General features: G+C 35.7%; 1 protein-coding gene across 2 annotated transcripts; it reads left to right on the top strand.

Annotated features, from left to right (window-relative positions):
• The first annotated feature begins 911 nt into the window (after nt 1–911).
• pygb (phosphorylase, glycogen; brain) lies at nt 912–14,820 on the top strand. 2 transcript variants are annotated; one of them, XM_067367211.1, is made up of 21 exons: nt 1,103–1,270; nt 2,129–2,191; nt 3,302–3,428; nt 4,005–4,083; nt 4,161–4,264; nt 4,519–4,650; nt 5,474–5,585; nt 6,883–6,965; nt 7,438–7,581; nt 7,687–7,779; nt 8,021–8,167; nt 8,240–8,403; nt 8,636–8,750; nt 8,914–9,015; nt 9,175–9,322; nt 11,005–11,063; nt 11,529–11,670; nt 11,898–12,105; nt 12,377–12,511; nt 13,150–13,216; nt 13,504–14,820. In XM_067367211.1, exons 1-21 carry the CDS (start codon nt 1,254–1,256, stop codon nt 13,654–13,656), a joined length of 2,394 nt encoding a protein of 797 aa, XP_067223312.1. In that variant the 5' UTR covers nt 1,103–1,253; the 3' UTR covers nt 13,657–14,820. The 2 variants fall into 2 exon arrangements, with proteins under 2 accessions (XP_067223311.1, XP_067223312.1); XM_067367210.1 differs by lacking the exon at nt 2,129–2,191 and having other exon boundaries at nt 912–1,270; nt 3,327–3,428.
• The last annotated feature ends 3 nt before the right edge of the window (nt 14,821–14,823 follow it).

Raw genomic sequence — 14,823 nt, 5'->3', positions numbered from 1 at the left:
TCTTTGGGAGCACTAGAGGAAAATGATGGGTATCTCAGCAAGACTGTGGAAGCCATTGACTATATATTGAAAACAGTATGAAATACAGTGTCTGAGACACAGCAAATTGCAGTTTGAACCCCATAAAACGGGTTTTCAAACGGGTCCAGGGGCTACTGGGGGTCTGTGGAAAAGTAAAAAAAAAAAAAAAAAAGGTTAAATAACTTAAATAAATTGATCTATATAAATAATATAATACATCTACAATAATGCAACATAATATAAACACAGTGCCTTTTAAACTCTAGGATGGGAGGCTTTTGCCTTTGCACTATGGTGATCATATCTGGGGGTCCATAGCATCAATATAGCATCAACTTGACAAGTTAGGTATAATTATATTAGTTTGAAAATATATCAAATATAGTCTGTCATGCTGCTGTCACTGCATGACAACTAACGTTACCCACACACATGCATGCAGAATTCAGCCTTCACTTCTAAATCCGACTCCTCCCACTTCTAAATATTCCCCATATACGGCCAGATTCTGGATCTAAATCAATCCGGAACTGTATCAATCAGTAAAAAGTCTGTATAGCTATAATAATGGAAACTCGGCTCTTATGAAACGCAAGGATATGACTTCAAGACTTTCATAAGCCATCTTTACTAGAACTGAAAACGGCATTGTTACAAAATGTTATATAATAGTTGCTTGCCAAATACAGATGTTTTTTGTACAGTAAAACGGCGAACTCAAACTCGGCACAGAATTCATCCAAGGTCTAAATACATTATTAATAAACCTGCTGTTGCTAGTTAGCGTTGACTAAATGATTGACATCTCACCAAACCTATGGGAACGCAATTACGATAGTGTCGCTGGCCAATAAACAGGCAGACTCAAAGCCCGCCCACCTCCTCCAGTTGACATAGGGGTGTGTCTCAAACGGAACAGTGCGTGTAAAGTCCTTACACACCGCACCAACCTGTGCACAACAAGGGTCCAAACTTTCATTCTTTGTTTTTTAAACGCATTGGCAACATGTCCAAACCTCTAACCGACCAGGAAAAGCGCAAGCAGATCAGTGTTCGTGGTATAGCTGGACTGGGGGATGTTTCCGAAATAAAGAAGAGCTTCAACAGACATCTTCATTTCACCCTAGTGAAGGACCGCAATGTAGCCACCCCGCGGGATTATTACTTCGCCCTGGCTCACACGGTGAGGGATCACCTGGTGGGCCGCTGGATCCGCACTCAGCAGTATTACTATGAGAAAGACCCGAAGGTACGGAACTCTTCCTCCTCTTGCAGCCAGGAAGTGGCATGTTTGTGCAGTAGTGGGATCTAGGATACATAAAAATATGCATTTAATATGAATTAATATTTGTACATTTATGCATTTGGCAAGTTTGGGCATCCATAATTGCATAACTGCAGAATTGAAAACTGCTGTATGTCACAAGTGACTTTAGTTAAAATTAAATGCATAAACCATAATCATATTCATAGTGCATTGTGAATATTCATAGTGAATATAACCTGGACAGTCATTTCCGTCGTTTTCTGGGGAGAGTTAAAGGCCTGTATTTGTTTCCTCACCTTGGTGTTCTTTGCATTGGCCATCCATTGACATGGGTTCAGCTGTTAAAAAAAGTGTGATCTGATCCTTGTCATATTAGGTCATCATCATTAGTTATGAAGTATTTTGCAACCACTTGATTCTCTGTGCTAACTAGAACAAGTAAGTACAGGGTTACACTATACTGTCAAACCCAGTTAAAGATAATAGGTCTAAATGCACTAATGCTCTGACATGGTCCATGTGCAGAATCACTTGTGGCTATTATTAGACACCCATTACCTGGGTGCTTAATGAGTTGGGAGGTAATGTGGTTTTTTTTTTTTTTTTTTTTTTTGAAGAGTAACTAGGAGAAAGTGCTTTTTTTTTTTCTTTTCCCTCCAGTGTATTGTGGCTTCACTGATGTGGCTGTGAAGCTTGATGTGACTTGTTTGTTGATGAAAACCAACATATTTATGAATTAAAGCTGCATTACATGGTAATTTTCTGTACTTAAGGTCTTTTGGGAATTAATTATATACTTGTATTTATTTGCTGTCCTATTCTGTTCTTTTTATTTTAAAGAAGTGCAGAGGAATGTTCCTGTTCTGAGACAATGTTCTGGTCTCTACTGCTTTCCAGAGATATGTATGCTTAATTTCAGCAGTCATTTGTGCCAGTAAAAAAAAGCCTGTTTTTCCTCCTGTCTAGATATCTCTGAATGGAACCAGATAGCTTTATATGTTTGAGCACACCAATACGTGAATCATTTCCAGGAACTTCACTCTTGTCAAGCCTTCTGCTTGTTGAAGTTCAGACCCTTGGAAAAACAGTAAAACACTGTCACTTTATTTAAACCATCTCAGCGAGTTAAACTGAAGCATGCATTTATTATGTGGTATTCGGATGTTGTGTGGATTTGAGGCCTTCTTTCAGTGCAGACATCTAATGAATGAATGAACTCTTATGAAAAACTGATCCCAGGCCAAAGAGATCAAATTATGCATGTTGTACTTCAACAACCTGGAAGGGACATGACCAGAGTACGAGTAGGCAGAAGACCATATAAAAACCGTAACAATACAAGCTTACACTGATTAGAATATGCACAATTTTACTGTCTAATAAAAATGCTCTCTTGACATTACAATTAATCAGTATTTGAACTGGGAAGAAAACTAGAGAAAACTGTTCTCTAATATTCTAATATTTTGTTTAATTTTTTTTTATTAAAAATATTTAAAAAAAATAGGACAAAACTGTTGACAGAGTTAATTGCAAATTAATAATGACATAATGGCACATTAATATAATAACATAATAAATAGGGAGAGTGTGTTACTGTGTCATTCATTTGTGATTGCATGACAAATTTATTGATCATTCTGAATTGTAACTGACTTAACTGAAGTGTAACTGAAAAACTTTTTAGAGCTCAGTGTTTTACTCTCCTGATCTGCTTTGGAAATTTTTTAGTCTGATATTTCAGCAAGGCTGATTAAATCACTCTGTCAACAGCTTTGCCTGTGGGCAATGCACATTTCCTGTTTTCCAAACGTTTTTATAAAATATTTAAATATTAGTAAATTGGAGTAGATGATATAATATAATATAGTATAGTATAATATAATATAATCAGCCACTTTGGGGAGGAAAACACATTGGTTGACCATTAGGTTTTTGTTTTTTCCCCCAGTTTAAATACTGATTAATTGTAATGTTCAAAGTAAGAGAGATTTTATCTCTGTGCACATGCAGTGAGATTTGTGTTTTTTTGTTGCAGCGCATCCACTATCTGTCTCTGGAGTTCTACATGGGCAGAACCCTACAGAACACCATGATAAATCTTGGGCTGCAGAATACCTGTGATGAGGCCATCTACCAGGTAAAGTGCATCACTATGACATAGCACAATTAATTCATTTGAAGAGCATTTGTTAGTGAATTGCAGAACTGGCCCAGAGCTTTGTTACTTAAACATCCTGAAACTTTAGAAACAGCTGTTGTTTTTCCCCTGCTCACCCACAGAGATACATCATGGGGGATGTAGACCAGTTGCCACAGGCTTGCAAAACTGTTAGTCTAAACCCTTCCTTGTTTAAATAAGAGAACACGGAAGTTGCTGAAACATTAAACTCTATGAAGTTCGCATAATCTGTTTCAATTTTGTTGCCCAATGTGAACATTGTGTGTGTGTGTGTGTGTGTGTATGATTTTGATTTTTTAGACCATCGAAGTGAGGGCAAAGAGAGTAAAGTGATGACATTTTGGCTGATCCTCACCTTCTGAGACCCCTTTAAAGGTTATAATTAGGTTAAGGGTTCAGGTTAGTCACTTAGTTGAGATGGGTAGGGTTTGGATAAGGAGCTAAAGATTGCATTGTGTTAGTGAATGTCCTTAAAGATAGATGTAAAAGTGTGTGTTTTAAACATGATCTGTTCTGACATGTACTGATCTTCAGCTTGGACTGGATTTGGAAGAATTGGAGGAGATTGAGGAGGATGCAGGGCTGGGAAACGGAGGGCTTGGTCGTCTTGCAGGTATAAACTCCTTACACCTTCCAGTATAGTACATGACCCCGTCATATTGGATGTTTGATGTCCGCTTTCTCTCTCAGCTTGTTTCCTGGACTCAATGGCATCTCTGGGTTTGGCAGCGTATGGTTATGGCATTCGTTATGAGTTTGGGATCTTCAATCAGAAGATCGCCAATGGCTGGCAGGTAAACCAAAACTGAAAAATGGATTGATAATGTTAATTTACAGTATATGCTTACAATTGCATATCTTTGGGGGGGGTCCATCAACTGTTTGGTTGCCCATGTTCTTAAAAATAACTTTTGTGTTTAGAAGAAAGAAAGAAATTCGTACAGGTTTGGAAGAACATGAGGATGAGTAAATGATGAGAGAAATTTTCATTTTAGGATGATCTATCTCTTTAATTCTGGTACACTTTTTTTTTTTCTTTTTTATATAGGTTGAGGAAGCTGACGATTGGCTTCGTTATGGTAACCCTTGGGAGAAGGCCCGTCCCGAGTACATGTTGCCTGTGCATTTCTATGGCCGAGTGGATCACACACATGAGGGACCAAAGTGGATTGACACCCAGGTCAGTCAGTGATGATCTAGTGCTGCGACTCTCAACTAGTACTGTAGGTTGTGATGCTAAAAATATTCTATTCTGATAGGATATCAGGGGAAAAACTGCTAAAAAAACAAACAAACAAATACCGTAATATTATTCTCACAGAAATCTTGTAATATTAATACCAAATATTACTATTAAAATCTTCTTCTTCTTCTTCTTCTTCTTCTTCTTCTTCTTCTTCTTCTTCTTCTTCTTCTTCTTCTTCTTCTTCTTCTTCTTCTTCTTCTTCTTCTTCTTCTTCTTCTTCTTCTTCTTCTTCTTCTTCTTCTTCTTCTTCTTCTTCTTCTCCTCTATTTTTATAAATGAATAAATTATAATTAAAAATAATTGTTTTCTATTTTAATAAATTTTAATTATTTTATTTAAATTATTCCTGTGATGTCAAAGCTGAATTTTCAGCATCATTACTCTAGTCGTCAGTGTCACATGATCCTTCAAAAACACAGTTTTGCTGCCTAATATTGTTGTGGAAACTGATACATGTTTTTTCAATAGAAAGTTAAAACAAATATCATTTATTTGTAGAAGAAATTATTTGTACCACTAAATTAATGCATCCTTGCTGAATAAAAATATTATTTCTTTTATTATTATTTCTTATATTATTTCTTTCAACAGCAACAACAAAAACATTGAACTTGTGAATCGTACTGTAATTGTGGATGATGGAAAAATTGTTTATTGTTTAATTTAAATATTTTTTATTTATAATTTAATTTAAGTTATAACTTTTGTCAGCTCATGTCTGTATATTTACTGTACCCCTCTGTCTTTTCTTTGGTAGGTGGTGCTTGCAATGCCTTATGACACTCCTGTGCCTGGTTATAAAAACAACACTGTGAATACTATGAGACTGTGGTCTGCCAAAGCTCCTAATGATTTCAACCTGAAAGAATGTGAGTCCAAACATTTGAGCTGATCATTGTGTATACACACACACACCAATCTGAGCTCCAGTATAACACATGCATTTCTTCATTTGGTACTACTTTTGGCTGTATTGCTGAAACTAAGTGAGCCTCTTGGTCCTGGTTTGTTTGGACAATTCCAGATGAGCTTTGTGTGAGCTTAGATTATTACATGCTTAATTTCCTGTTGCTTGCTGTATCATTGAACTAGTATTTTATATTACTGTTAGTTTGAGTTAATTTCATCTAAACTTACCTTCTCAGTTGAGTTTATGTAAAAGTGAACTTGTTTCCTGGGAGAACGGTTTCTGTGTAGAATACTAAATATAGGCCTCTTCTCCAGTGCAATGCATCAGCAGCACAGAAACAGGAGAGCAGCTGGCAACAGGCCAGCGTTACCCATAGATACCCATGCTTTTGAGAAGGTCCTTCATGATTGTAGGGCCTCTGAGCTGTACAGCCAATGTCTCATTCTATAATAGACACTTACTCCATTATAGAATGAGGTGTGTGTGTGTGTGTGTGTGTGTGTGTATATATATATATATATATATATGTATATGTGTATATATATATGTGTATATATATTATAATTATATAATATACATAATATATCGGTGGCATGTGGTCCATATAAACTGCAAATGATCTGCATACCCAAGCCATTTGTGGACTCGGCAATTAATATTAATGTTATAAATGACTATTAAATCCCTTGTTTGAGCTGTACCATAAAGCCTACATGATTGGTAATGCATTTGTAAATGACCGTAATTTATTGATTCATTCATTTCTTTTCTGTAAATCTGCCAGTAACGGAGACTTATGGGTAAGCTGATCTACAGCAGCTTTTGCGCCTTTACGCTTTTGTTATAGAATGTCATCATTGTCCCGTGTTCTCATTGGTTTGCTGGCCTAAGGAGGATTCCATGTGCAAGATAAGCTGTGAGCACATCATTCGCCCAAGAGGAAAAATGAGCTGCTGCCAAATTTTGATCACTGACAATCACATTTTATTTAATACAAATCTAACTAGACTTAACCAGATGGGGAAAAAATAGCAAAATGAGCAATAAAGCAATAAGGTACTCGAGGCTAGTGCTTCTGTGAATAAGTCACGGCTGAAAGGGTTGCAGGCACTCCACCCTTCAGCCGTGACTTATTCAAGATACAGCACAGCCTCTCATACCTTATTGCTTACACATATATTTATTTATGTGTATTTTGTATTTTTCTTATGTGTACAGATAAATACAGTATAATTTTGAAATTCTCTTAATTGTAGTTAATGTAGGCGATTACATCCAGGCTGTTTTGGACCGAAACCTGGCAGAGAACATATCCCGGGTGCTTTATCCCAATGACAATGTAAGTACACTCACTTTTCAGTGCTATACATCTCTTGCCGAGAAATCTGATAGACGGAATGTACACACGCAGAACGGGAGCAAGAATTTGAAAGTGATATGTCTTTGTTACAAAAATAACACACATTGACAATCATATGTGTGTAAATTTAGACTATGTAGATGCTGGTATGCAAAAAACGCTTCAGCTGACTGGCATAAGCAGATTGCAGCAGAGAAGACTCTTATCTTATGCAACATTGCCACTGAAATGTGTAATACATTGAGGAAGTATGTGAGCCTAATACAGTATGTTCTAAGCAACAGTGCGTCTATGTGGCATGATAATATAGTGTATATTATCATTTACACTTCTAAATTACTGTAAATGCTTTGAAAGCTTTACAAACAGCAAAATAGTCAGTTTTTATGACAGAATAACCAGTGTTTATGTATTTAATACGAATTAATTTCTTTGTATGTGCATTTGTTAGTTTTTCGAAGGGAAGGAGCTCCGTTTAAAGCAGGAGTACTTTGTGGTGGCTGCTACTCTTCAGGACATCATCAGACGCTTTAAATCTTCAAAGTTTGGCTGCAGAGATCCTGTGCGCACTTCTTTTGAGGCTTTCCCTGAAAAGGTGATATTACTTTAAATACATTCAGTTGGCTACTGTTTATCAATTTGTGATAGGAAATTTGCTTTGCTCTCACAAAGTATAACCGTTTCAAAACCTCTGTCTCAGGTGGCGATCCAGTTGAATGACACTCATCCAGCTCTGGCGATTCCTGAACTCATGAGAATCCTGGTGGATATAGAGCGGCTGGACTGGGAAAAGGTGTGCGGTTCAGGCTATGTGTTAAGATAATTCCTTGTAATTCCTTTACAGCTGTTTTGTTCTGCATTTGTTTTGTTTTTGCCTAGTCATGTCAACATGAGTTATAGACATTGCTAATATAAAAGTATCGTTCATTCATCCAGCCAACTTTTCTTTATGATCAAATTTATTTGTTGATTTTATTTTTATTTTGAATAAAACTTTCCAAAATTAGCATTAAAGTGTGCTCCTGTGTACATAGGCATGGGAGATCACCACAAAGACGTGTGCGTACACAAACCACACGGTGTTACCCGAGGCTCTGGAGCGCTGGCCTATCTACATGTTTGAGAAGCTTCTGCCACGACACCTGCAGATCATCTATGAGATCAACCACCGACATCTGGATGTGAGGATCTGCACAGACTAACTCAAGATCTCAAGATTATTTCTGGTTTGTCTGATGGGCTCTCTCTTGTAGAGAATTGCGGCGCTGTATCCAGGCGACCATGATCGCTTGCGCAGGATGTCTCTGATCGAGGAGGGCGATCCAAAGAGGATCAACATGGCTCACCTTTGTGTGGTCGGGTCACACGCCGTCAACGGAGTTGCACGGATTCACTCAGACATTGTCAAAACCACTGTGTGAGTAGAGTGCATCAGTCTATATACACAAATATTTGACCGCGCAATGATGCAATTAACTATTCAGAATGAATTATTTTCTTGGAGCCATCAAAGCATTTTTTTTTTTTTTTTTTTTTTTTTACTATTTAGGTCTTTGTATATGTAATGTTGTATATTGACATTATGTTTAGTTTGATATTGTTACATTTATAACTTACACAAATTTTAATAAAATGTTTTTTTTTTAAAGATTTAAGGACTTTTGTGACATTGAGCCGGAGAAGTTTCAGAACAAGACAAATGGCATCACACCTCGTCGCTGGCTGGTGCTCTGCAACCCCGGCCTGGCTGACATCATTGCTGAGGTGGCCTTCTTAACTTATTATTGATGCAGTTGGTATAAAGTCGTGTATTATTTTTTATTTTATTTTATTATTATTATTTTTTTTCTAGCTCTTGCTCTTCCCCCACAGGTTTTTGTTTTTTTGTTTTTTGTCCTTTAGTGTCTTGTGCTTGTTTCCATTTCAGAAAATTGGTGAGGACTTCCTGACGGATCTGTTCCAACTAAGAAAACTTTTGGACTTCATCAATGATGAAATGTTCATTCGGGATGTAGCTAAAGTGAAACAGGTCTACATTTAAAATATTATTATTATTATTATTATTATTATTAGAAAAAAAAGACATACTATCTTTGGTGTTGATAATTATATACAGAAGTCTTTTTCAAAATTTGATACGATAGAATTTTTGGCCTCATGTTCAAAGTTTTTTGTTTTTAATTTTTAGGAGAATAAGCTGAAGTTTGCAGCATATCTGGAGGATGAGTACAAAGTAAAGATAAACCCTGAGTCCATCTTTGACATCCACGTCAAAAGAATCCATGAGTACAAGAGACAACTGCTCAACTGCCTTCATGTCATCACTTTATACAACAGTAAGAAAATACACAAAGAACAACACAGGAATGTATTCAAGATAGGAGATCAGTGCTTGAACACTGCCACCTGTCCGCACCGATGGTGTGAGGACCCTATTGCAATACTGAGATTGTTTTTATTATTTCCATTGGATGTATAGCTGTCTCTTCACTGCTTTCCTTTGCTGATTATCTGGAGTTTAATCATTATTATTTAGAACGTTATTTTTAAAATAACTCCATATTAAAGGATTTGTTCACTTAAAAATAAAAATTAGCCCATGATTTACTCACCCTCAAGCTATCCTAGGTGTATATGATTTTCTTCTTTCAGACGAACACAATCGGAGATATATTAATAATCGCCCTGATGCTCCTAATCTTTATAATGGCAGTGCACGGAAAGTCGGAAACCACCTGTTTGAAAGTCAAAAAAGTGCATCCATCCATCATAAACATTACTCCACACAGCTCCGGGGGATTAATAAAGGCCTTCTGAAGCGAAGCAATGCGTTTCTGTAAGAAAAATATCCATATTTAACATGTTATAAAGTAAAAAGGATAATTTTCAGCTAGCTTCCTTTTTAAAAAAAATGTATACTTGATTCATAAGTTTAATACGGAAGGCATTGGTGGTAGTGCAAGCGTTTTGAACTGCGAGATGCATTGCACTTTCTTCGTAAATTAAATGCGGAAGGCGGTCTGGCGGAAGTATGTAAGATTTTTGCAGTAAAATATCCAAAAACTACTAGGCCAGTGTTATATATTTTGTTCACTTGAGTACTTACAATATCCCAAATGTTTCCAACTTTTTGTAAATCGTGAGAAAATTGCAATTTTAACGAAGGCTCCGGGACGTGTGAGGAGTCGCCTGTCAATTGCGTCATACCCGCGTTACCCTCGGTTTCAGGTTTTATTTTGTAGAAACCATGGAAACACCAAAGACGCTTTAATATATTACATGTTTTAATAGACAAGGGAAGAACTGTTTTGATGTATTTATAGATTAAAAAAAGTTATATAGCTCAACACGTTTAGTCTTGTTTAAATCTAATTTTCTTTTTTTTTTTTTCTTTTTTTTGAGAGTACCATGCTTTACCATGCCTCAGAGAAAAACACTGTTTTGTCAAGTAGCTAACATAATCAGCTATTTCAGATGCAGCTTTATTTTTAGTAACCGTAATACAGAATTTTCTCCATCATACAATGTCAATCTTTCCATAAAATACAATAAAATCGATCTATCTTACTGCAGTGTGTCTCAAACAAGTGTCTCACAGCAGCCGCCGAGCGAACGCACAGAGTAACGCTATAACCTCAATTTCAACACACTAAAATGTGTCTAATATGATAAACAGGGCTGTGTTACCTCATACTCATGACCGGAAAAGTGGAAGCATCGCCGGCGACTGTGGTGTAATAAAAGTTCCGCTTGAGGCGTGTTGTGCAATCGCTCCAGCGGCCTCGTTCAGCTCCCACAACACTCGGTCCTGCTCTGCTTCATACTATAGTAACGTTAATAATCGCATCCATGAACATTATTTCTTCCCGAGTCCTATCCCTATTCTTTTGCACTGTCCTTTGAGGTGAAGACCACGTCTCAAGATTCCGCGCTCAAACTTGGCGTCATCAATTTTAATATTATTCTGAAAAGATTTAATGAGTGATTTTATAAATTATTTCATTCTGCACTTTTCTAGGGATCAAGAAGGAACCAAACAAGAAGTTTGTTCCCAGGACAGTAATGATTGGAGGAAAGGTAGGTGAATTCAGTTGCGTCCCATTAGAAATAAGTACTTTTTTAAATTGTATAAATTATATATAATTTAAAGCATTCTGAATAATATATGTGATAACTGTCATTATTGCAATTTTTTGTACTTTAGATTGACATGTTTTAAAGCAGTTGTTCTCAAAAAGGGGAACTTTTACTTCTAGGGGGGCAGCAGGATGAATGATTTAAATTTGATTAATTTAAATAAATATATCCTAAACTAAAAAAAAAAAACTATTGTTTTATTAAAAAAACATACTGTTATTGAAACTTCTGGAATCAATAAAATAACATATGCTTAATAATATAATATATATCAAGTCAAAAAGGTTGAACCACTGTTTAAGAGTCCACTAAAATAAATGCTAAAACCTTTTTTTTTTTTTTTCCCTCTCTCTGTCGCTGTCTCTCTCTCTATCTCTGTCTCTTATCCTGCACTGCCTCCTGCAGGCAGCACCAGGCTATCACATGGCAAAGATGATCATTAAACTGATCACCTCAGTGGGGGACGTGGTCAACCATGATCCTGTGGTGGGAGACAGACTGAAGGTCATTTTCCTGGAGAACTATAGAGTCTCATTAGCTGAGAAGGGTGAGTAAACACATTAACAACTGTTGATGAATAGCGATTTAAAAATATCAAATCAGATTTATTAGATATTTGTCAAGATAACGTGCCTTATGATCTAATAATTAATATATTATTGCTATAGTTGCATCATAGTTATTTAATTAATTGATTAATTAATATTATTATTTATTTTTTGGATGTTGTAGATTATTATGGGATTTGAATGTGTCATGTGTTTCACTCTTCAGTGATCCCTGCTGCTGACCTGTCCGAGCAGATCTCCACGGCAGGTACTGAAGCCTCTGGTACGGGAAACATGAAGTTCATGCTTAACGGCGCCCTGACCATCGGCACCATGGATGGTGCCAACGTGGAGATGGCAGAAGAAGCTGGAGAGGAAAACCTGTTCATCTTTGGCATGCGGGTCGCGGATGTGGAGGCCATGGACAAAAAGGGGTGAGAAAGAGTGAATAAAGATAAACTGGATAAGCGAGAACAAGGGTATACATGGGAGGACTGATAAAATCAAACATAGAAACATAGGGTAATATTTAGCTATAAAGTTCCATTAGTTAATGCTGTAGCTAATAAATACTGTAACTAATGAAGTGCTTAGTTTAATCTTTGCAAATGTCAGTTGTTATTATAATATTTTATTTTAGTTCAGCTTTATTTTAATGACCAAAAAACAACTTAGTCTACAATAACAACACTGTATGTAATCTAGATACAATGCCAGGGAATACTACGAGCATCTGCCTGAACTCAAACAGGCCATGGATCAAATCAGCACTGGATTCTTCAGCCCCAAAGAGCCTGAACTCTTCAAAGACATCGTCAACATGCTCATGAATCATGACAGGTGGGTGGCAAAGAGTGAAGTTGTCTGAATATAATTTGTTCCTTTTTTTTTTTTTTTGAATTTTCTGGTGTCTTACAGGTATATCTAATAAATAAATAAATATATATATTAGGGCTGTTCAACAATAAATTTGGTTATCGTGTACAAAATAAGAGTCTGTGTTTACGTAATATATGTGTGTTTGTTTTGTGTATAATTATTATGTAAATGCATTATTATGTAGAATATTTGTATTTATATATAATTTAAATATATAAAAATATATTTTTATATTTATACATACATGCTTATATTTCTTAAATATATACATGTATGTATGTGTGTGTATTTATATATACATAATAATTATACACAAAACAAATACACATATAAACACAGACTCTTATTTTGTACACGATAACCACGGTTATCGTTGAACAGCCCTAATAAATATAATATATATATATATATATATATATATATATATATATATATATATATTATTATTTACCACAAAATACTTTTTTCCATTTTAAAAATTTACCCTAATATCTTGATGTATATAAAATGTATGGTAATTTTATGAAACAATGACCCATTATCATATTTATTTTTACATTTGTAAGCAGTGTCTGACTTCTGTTGTTTTTCTCTCTCAGGTTCAAGGTGTTTGCAGACTATGAATCCTATATCAGCAGTCAAGAAAAAGTTAATGAACTCTACAGGGTGAGTTAAGATGCTTTGGATGTTCATTAATGGTTTACCAAATGGGTTTTTCAGTGGCTGAGACCAAGATATCCAATGGCTTTTTGATAATTGAACATTGAAATATTTGTTTCTTTATTATCTATATAAAACCTATAATTATAGTTTATAATATATAACTAAAAATGCAGTTTAAAAATATATATAATTATATAACATATCTTATATAATATGTAATAGCTTTTTAAAGCTTTGTTAAAATTTGATTCTCCTTTTTATATATAAAAATTCCCCCCTCTTTTCTTCAGAACCCAAAAGAATGGACCAAAAAGGTAATCAAGAACATAGCTGCTTCTGGAAAGTTCTCCAGTGACCGCACCATCACGGAGTACGCCCGTGAGATCTGGGGAGTGGAGCCGTCTGACGTCAAAATCCCACCACCTAATGAACCACGCGAATGAGGGAGCGGGGAAAATGATAGCTTGTCCCCTGGGTCTGATTGCCTGTTCCTCAGCCTTTCCCAGTGTGGTGGTGTGCCTTGCCTGGCTTTGCCTGATTCAGGTTTCTCTCACTATGCATAACACCACGTGGAACCTCTTTTAAATTTCCTTACTGTAGTGTATCCTCAATATACAAAAAAAGAAGAAAAAAATAACTACTCCATTTGCACTTACACTGTAGTACAATTAAAATCACTGTAACTTTTACTTGCCCATACTCTGTTATCATGATTTTGATTAAGCAAATTCAATTTGTTGGTCATCTGAGAGTAATTTATTGAAGCTTCATAGTTCGAGCTTAGTCTAGCTTCAGTTTACAGATGTATTTATGCATGTGTAAATTCTCAGTTTTGGTGCATTGCTTGTATCATTTTTCTGACTGATTATAACCGAGACGACACTTTAAGGACACCACTCAAGAGAACAGTGAAACTGAACTACAGCCTTGGCTAAGTGTTTTAGGAACTTAAATCAGCAACTGGAGAAATACCATTTGCAAAAAAAATATATACATGTTCTGTAACCAGTCAGAAACAACAGCTTTAAAAGTGGAAAACAGCATTAATATAATGACCCCAGAGCACATGTAAAGCAGTATGTGGTGTGATTCAGTGTCCAAATGATCTTTTCATTCACGCTTTCTGACGCAGGTTAAAGGGTGCCTTGTGTGCATACTGTGCAATATTAACAACAATAATGTAAATATTTCCTTAAACAATGAGAAGAGAGGATATATGGCAGCTGGCTAATGTAAACTCATGGGAATCCATCATTTGTGTCCTTTTAAATATAAATATACATTATATATTTTTTTTGTCAGGGTCGAAGCTGATGTCAGTTTGTGCTCTATTTTCTATAGTATTACCAAGTGATGATATGTTTGTGCTAATGTATCTCTGTTTGACAGAGAAGCTTGAACTTTGACCCTTTCCATAAAGCAACCTCTTACTTTTTTCAATTAAACGGCATTTCAGATTACAGGCTGTCATTTCAAAGTATGCTTATGGATGTCACCTTTTGAACGTTCACCTTGTGTTCTTGCTGTATTTTACACAAGTACTGTATGGATATTTTACCATATTAACAAATAATAAAATAAATAAAAACCATATGCTGTTGACTTAAACG

The sequence above is a fragment of the Chanodichthys erythropterus genome, chromosome 18 (genome assembly GCF_024489055.1).
Source record: "Chanodichthys erythropterus isolate Z2021 chromosome 18, ASM2448905v1, whole genome shotgun sequence".
In the NCBI taxonomy this organism is placed as follows: domain Eukaryota; kingdom Metazoa; phylum Chordata; class Actinopteri; order Cypriniformes; family Xenocyprididae; genus Chanodichthys; species Chanodichthys erythropterus.
Note: the sequence above shows the minus strand (reverse complement) of the source record. Positions and strands in the feature narration are given on the sequence as shown.

What these genes read in the sequence shown, in the direction of transcription:
- pygb (XM_067367210.1), top strand. Translation starts at nt 1,028, where the DNA reads ATGTCCAAACCTCTAACCGACCAGGAAAAGCGCAAGCAGATCAGTGTT. An exon ending in AGGGCTTGGTCGTCTTGCAG is followed by an intron (nt 4,084 to 4,160) that starts GTATAAACTCCT and finishes TTTCTCTCTCAG; the next exon opens with CTTGTTTCCTGGACTCAATG. An exon ending in CAGTAATGATTGGAGGAAAG is followed by an intron (nt 11,064 to 11,528) that starts GTAGGTGAATTC and finishes TGCCTCCTGCAG; the next exon opens with GCAGCACCAGGCTATCACAT.